At 44.7% G+C, this 6,643-nt stretch overlaps 1 protein-coding gene across 2 annotated transcripts; it reads right to left on the bottom strand.

Moving 5' to 3' along the window:
• Nucleotides 1–1,424: 1,424 nt before the first annotated feature.
• LOC109780980 (protein FAR1-RELATED SEQUENCE 5) lies at nucleotides 1,425–5,858 on the bottom strand. Of its 2 annotated transcripts, XM_073507729.1 has the most exons (9): nucleotides 5,672–5,858; nucleotides 5,431–5,562; nucleotides 5,202–5,336; nucleotides 4,646–4,907; nucleotides 3,849–4,539; nucleotides 3,283–3,741; nucleotides 2,903–3,190; nucleotides 2,210–2,794; nucleotides 1,425–1,586 (listed from the first exon to the last, which is right to left on the bottom strand). In XM_073507729.1, exons 1-6 carry the CDS (start codon nucleotides 5,746–5,748, stop codon nucleotides 3,311–3,313), a joined length of 1,728 nt encoding a protein of 575 aa, XP_073363830.1. In that variant the 5' UTR covers nucleotides 5,749–5,858; the 3' UTR covers nucleotides 1,425–1,586; nucleotides 2,210–2,794; nucleotides 2,903–3,190; nucleotides 3,283–3,310. The 2 variants fall into 2 exon arrangements, with proteins under 2 accessions (XP_073363830.1, XP_020195147.2); XM_020339558.4 differs by lacking the exon at nucleotides 1,425–1,586 and having other exon boundaries at nucleotides 1,883–2,794.
• Nucleotides 5,859–6,643: the final 785 nt, after the last annotated feature.

Below are 6,643 nucleotides of genomic sequence, written 5' to 3'. Positions count from 1 at the left end.
GAGTATGCAAGCAACGTTCCGCTTTATTCTGTTGATCCTAACGCTTCGTCTAATAACGTACATTATTGTGTTTTGGTTGCCAGGAAATCGCCATAGAAGAGGACGGATGCAATTTCCCGCTATACTATGTTATGTCCATGTTTAATATTGGTGGTGTGGAGACTCATAACCCGCAGTTCTGTGATAAGGTACTCACAAGTCATTACATCTAGATAATACCAAAACTTTTTCTTATGATGCGTGGCAACTCTTAAACCCTGAATGATCGTTGTGAATCGTGCAGTTCGTCGTACCGCACAAGGAGAATAATATATGGACGACATATGTTTATGACACAAATTCAAAGAAGGCATACATGGTGGATTGCACAATAATGTCAGGCAGGACTATGACTGAAAGGCACCAGGACAAGGCTGAAACCATCCTGAAATCGCTATTCTACTCTGTTGAGCTCATAAGGGGAAAACCGGAATGGGACGTTAAAGACTGGGAGTTCTTACCGGGATGGCATGGGAGAAAAGATATCAAACGGTACTGTCTACAACATCATATGATGTTTTCACAGATCAAATATACATGCTCTAAATTAGTTGATATCTGAACTAAATGCTCTTTCATTCCACACTGGATACACTGGTTTGGAGGCGGCATATGCTTGCTGGCATTTCGGTGACACCAGGGTCCCGAAACACGGAGACAAGGTATATTAGTGAACAATCATCCTCATTAAGCCAAACATCTAATTCCCATGTCATTGTTTGATCCAACACTATCTATCTAACATTGTGTCATCGTTGTTTCACGTAGACTATGAAGAGGTTCGTGAGAGCACTCGCATACCTTCTGCTGACCATGGAGTACAATGAGAACAGGATCGACGGCGCAAGCTTCATGGAGTGATCTTTTAAGAATGGAGGCCTCAGCAATATCCATTATCTATATTAGCTATATTATGTGGTACCATCGGTGATCGACTTCAAGATTGCACGTTGATGTTGCTCATCCTCAAGTATTAGTTATATCGGTTATGTCGTATTATGTTCCGGATGCCTTATGACGCACCGGCTTTGCGATCTGGTTTGGTTTGGAACTTATGCCTATGTCGTTATCCGTGTATTTGGTACTTAAGTATGTCTTTCGGTACGAACATCAAGTTAATTATGTGTTTCGAACACACTGTTCGGGTATTCTTGTTTCGATCATTATGTGTTTTCTTGTTCTCTCGAGAGAGTGTTATCGACAATTAAGTTTGTTGCACGTCTCCAAGCTCATGGTTTTATCTCAAGAAAGACGTGGCTACAAGTGTAAAATATTTGGCTTATTCTTATCATTGTAACGAACACGCAGTAAAACATGGTCTACGTAAAATCCAACATGAAACAGCAGCCCAGTACTGGACGAAACATATGAACAATAAAACGAAAATCATGTTGATTTGGTAAATATTATTATTAGTACATTAAAAGATCGTGGTATATGGTACCACCGACGGCATACATACCTCATGTAGGCATGGTCGTGCCTTCAACGATCTATATCACGGCAATGCGCCGGGTGCCATCTTTTTGCCATCATACATTTTCAACCTGCATCACGCAACATTTTAGCATTATGTACCAACAGATAGGTCACAGCAAGAAGTAGATACATGGTTCATGACGACAACATTTAACACATCGGCAAACCTTAATTGCACCCACGTACAATTGCGGCATAAACACATGCGTGTATTACTAGAAAGTGATCAGGCAAATAAGATCGTACAGGGAGTAATTTTACGAATTATTGTAAGGACGATATGATATTCAATTTTGATGACTTCATATGCTGTTATGAAATAATCAGGCTTAGAATATGTTTGCTTCACACTACACGTGCCCGATTAAAGCTGTGCACTTTCAATCAATTTGAATATAGGCGTAGCGTACAAAAGCATACGTGCAAAACAGACAACGCTATAATGCGACATCTAATTTCAACATTAATACAATGACAATATTTGAACTGGTTCCATGCATACAACTAATCTGGGTAAGAAGCAGTCACCAACGTGCATGTGAGTAGTACAAACAAATACAAACTTCGTGCACAACTTGCCCAGGTTCAGGCATGATTATAATTGAAGGCACTCGAACAGGTTTTGTGCAATGCCTCTTCTCGTGCATTTCAGGCGTGTGTGTCCAGGCTCGTGGCATGTGCTACATATTACCTTCCTCTTCTTGCTGGGGATATTTGGCGATACTTCATCCTCTAACTCCTTAGACGGTGTATCTGTAGTCTGGTCATTATCATACAAGGAAGATAGAGCACGCTCCCTTGGCTTCAACTCACCACATGGATTTTTCTTCGCAGTTTTATTACTCTTGTTTTTCTTCTTAGCAGATGCTGCAGCATAATCCATCTTTGACTTAGGTCTCACGGACGCTGGCCTTCCACTTTTTTTCACCCGTTCAGGAGCAAGAATCGTGTTGACGTGGATGTTGACGAAACTCTCGACGTGTGGCGGTTCCAGAAGATGGTTGGTTTCAGTTATACTAGTGTTTTTTCGTATTGCAGCTGTGAGTTTGCCCATCCCTTCTACCGCAGCTTCTAAACTCTTCTTATCATGTGAACTTGCTTTCATTAGATCCTCGACAGCAATATGCAGGAGGTTCTTTAGATAACTACAATCATCTGTATGTGGCCCGTTATCGCTCATGTCCATGCCTGCTGGATAAGATCCAGTTGCCCATATAGTCCATCGCTTCAAAATATTTCTAGAGGGGATCTTCAGAAAATCTTCACGAATCATTACCTGCATGCGATGAATGGTTACAACTAATTATCTTACGGACTTGATATTAATATGGGATAAATAACCGTACAGAAAGAACGCATTATACCAATGCGGACATCAGTATACCTTCAATGCATGTCTGCACAACATACCGACATGGTCGAACATCCCACAATCGCAGTTTATGAACTGCCCATCGTCATCAATCTTGACATTTCGCCACTTCCTCTTTGTTGCATCCTTTACTTTGGATGGTGCGACGCTAACCATGTATTGTGCACCGTGCACCACAGGTGTCACTGCATAACTCCCACACTTATAAAGCTCGTCCTGGAACTTCCGCAAAACAGAGCGTGTGTATATTGATGCAGCGTCATCCTCTATTGGATATGTGGATTCGTAAGTACGTGATTTCTACACACAAACGATGGCTCGTTAGCAAACCGATTAAACAGAATTCATAACGGTATTAGATAAGGAGATGTAAACGGAGTCGTGGGTCTTACATTTGCATTCAGATGGAATTCCCTTGCCTCATCGCTCATCCTTGACCCGAGGAATTTGTTGTATTGGCGAACAAACACGTGCATGGGGGATGACCTCGGTATGTTCCTCTTTCAGCATATGATTAGCACTCTCGCTACGCTGTGTGCTTGTCATTCCAGCACAAAAAATTCCCTTGAAATACGGCTTTGCCCACATGGCCCTCTTATCATATAGTCTGACCATATACTCATTATCACTGACACTGAATCTGTCCACAAGGGACAACCATTTGGATTCGAACTCATCGACACACATCACATCGTTGACTAGCTTGTTGAATTCCTTCTTGAACCCAGAAGACTTGTTGTACACATGGCCAATATTTCCTTTAACGTCCCGGAGGACATGCCATTTACACCATCTGTGTTTAGTGTTCGGGAGAGCAATCTCAATCGCACCTTTCATAGCTGAAGCTTGATCTGAAAGATGAACAAATGCACACACATATAACCATGAGATCGCAGGCTAATCATGATGTGTATGATTTTTGTGATCAAATAGGTGTGATAATTAGATTAACCAATACCTGTTAGGATCGTCACGGGATGCTTGTCATTCATCAGAGCCACAAAAGTTTTAAACAGCCAATTAAAAGCAGCTTCAGTTTCCTCTCGCATTAGTGCACCACCGAATATAACAGACTGGAAGTGGTTGTTTACCCCGACAAACAAGGCAAACGGCATGTTATACAAATTGGTCTTGTATGTTGTGTCGAAGGTAATGACGTCACCAAAGTGAAAATAGTCCTGACGATTTTTTCCTGTCACCCATAGCATTGTACGGACACGACATTCTACATCTACGCCTATCTCAACCTTCAAATTCATGTCCTCCATCTTCATATCTTGCAGAAGTTTCATGGTTTTTTTCAGATCATCTTTTATTGTGTCCTGAGAGAATTTGGCACATAGTGTTCGTAATACTTGCTTCCTATAGGGCACTGCTTGCGAATTCCATTCTGCTCCACACAAAATGCTATAAACCTTGCCAACACTGACATTATTGCTTCGAAGATTCTTGATGAAGTCAAATGAAACAGGGTCTATGAAATCGTGTGAATTCCACTGGAGTTTTGCATCGTATCCAACCGACAAACGATGGTTGTGCTCCTTGACAAACATACTGACGTACCATCCATGATTCTTGGTACGCAGCAATCTCACCATGGCCTTACAATCGATCTTGCATGATGACGAGTTTTCTTTGTCATTTTTGCCCTGTATAATTTTTACACGACATGTGAAAGCGGGTCAGACACACATGGTAATATAGTAGAGAACAGAATCTTAATGGGAAAAGAATTATCACGAAGATATTACATACCGCACATTGACAAACAAGTTCATGCATCAACTTGTACTTGTTTGTGTTAACTCTGCTTCTGCCACGCCGAATGCCGAATCCATGCTCCCACGAATACAAATTGTAGAAACCATATGCTTCTTGACATGAGTCGAAGTCGGTTCCGACCACTGGCTCGAATATTTCACTACCTCTACGATCATTCATTTCGAGCAGACGTCGCTCAATGGCCGTCTTTGTGGACGGAGGTGTCCTCGTGTCAGGGCCATTAGCCCCGACATTCCTGATTATAATGTAAGCAATTTGTTATCATTACGACAAAATCGTAATATCCCATATAAGAATACATATTTAAATTGTTTAGTGTTGTGGAATGATAGTATTATCGCGACTACGACCAGGCAACATCCGAACATTATTGTTTGAGTTTGAACGACTATCATTAACATACTACCTGATATGAAAATAAGCTCGATTATCAGATATATTGATGACAACTTATGTTTTTTCAACGCTGTGACATGCGAATTACCCAGCCCCGAATAAATGGTGTATCTGTGTAGGCGGATGTGTTTACCGTTTCTTCCATCCAGGCACAACTATAACATTCCCAGAATCATCATCACGTACATATGGATTAAAATCTGAGCTGTAGGCGATTGCATTCGCGCCCTTCAGTGCGGCCGGAGGCGTTACTAGCCCTATGTGCGCACTGAAAATTTGAGATCAAAAGTTTAGGAGGACGTACATGAGCTCAAATACTGCGTTTTTTGTGGATCGGATACACTGAAGATGGATAAACTTACTTGGAGAATGGAGTTTCGTCTGGGACTCGCGCGATATCCTGGATGGCTGGACGCCACGATAGATCCGACCCCGACAACCCTCCGTCGATCGGCTTGGCTACGGAGGACGGGTCGCCGGCGGCTTGGTTGGATCTGTGCTCCGGATAAGGAACAAGAAGGAGAGGGGATTCATAAACTCGACTAAAACGCATCCAGGACGAGCGTTGCGATTAGTACAGCAGAATCCAGCCTGGATACATACCTGCAGTCGGCCGCCGGGGAGATTCCCGGTGCGGCGAGCGCCGGTGCCATTGACTCGCCTCCTTCCACCCAATCCATCACAGCGAAGACTAGGGGAGACCGAGCAGTGCGCTGTATAGGGAAGAAAAAATCAGCCGTGCTCACGGGCCGCGTCGGTATGCAAGGGGCCCGGTAGAGAAAAAAAAATACAGAGGATGCGGTGGAGCTGTTACCCTACGACGACAGGTACCGTGACAGAAGTCTGACACTGTAATACGTACTCTAAATCGCTATCCTCCGGTGGGCATCTCGAGGGAAGGGGCGTCGCGTCGACCGCTACGATAGCGCGGCCCCGGTGCAGCTGTACGAAAAATCCGCGTCCGATAATGTTTGGGGTGAGACCTCACGCTCGCAGGAGCTCCCAGCTGAGGTGACCAGAGTTGAGTCAACGCCGTCGTCAGACTTGCCGTCCACGGGGCCGGCGGTGGTGGCGCAGCTGAGCTCGTCGGCAGACGACGCCCGTTGCTGCTCTTCCCCTGCTGCATGGGACCCATCGGCTGCCGATTGATAGTACTTCGGGAACAACTCGTCGGATTATGTTAGAGAGTTCTTCGATTTCGAAGACGTTGTCTTCTACCAATAGCATGTTATACTTTTACCAACAGTTCCTTGTGTCATTAGAGCATCTGCAACAGCCGCTCCAAAAGGCGCGCGGGATAAACCGAGTTTTTAGCGCGTGCGGCACGTTTCGGCGCGCTCCAGCAGTGGCGGGAAACTCGCGCGCGTGTGAACCGTTTGGGCGCGCACGGGAAAAGGCGGCAGCTCGCGCGCTATTTCTGGCGCACCGCTTCCGGCGCGCCTTTAAATTGCAGCGCTCGCCACGCGCCTATTTCACACACTTCTCTTCCTCTTCCGCTGCCACACGCGCCTCCATCGCTTCCTCGTTCCTTCCGCTGCCACGCGCGCCTCCACCGCTCCAGCGCCCCGCTACCGA

The sequence above is a fragment of the Aegilops tauschii genome, chromosome 2, assembly GCF_002575655.3.
Source record: "Aegilops tauschii subsp. strangulata cultivar AL8/78 chromosome 2, Aet v6.0, whole genome shotgun sequence".
Classification (NCBI taxonomy): Eukaryota; Viridiplantae; Streptophyta; class Magnoliopsida; order Poales; family Poaceae; genus Aegilops; species Aegilops tauschii.
This window is presented reverse-complemented; position numbering and strand designations above follow the sequence as displayed.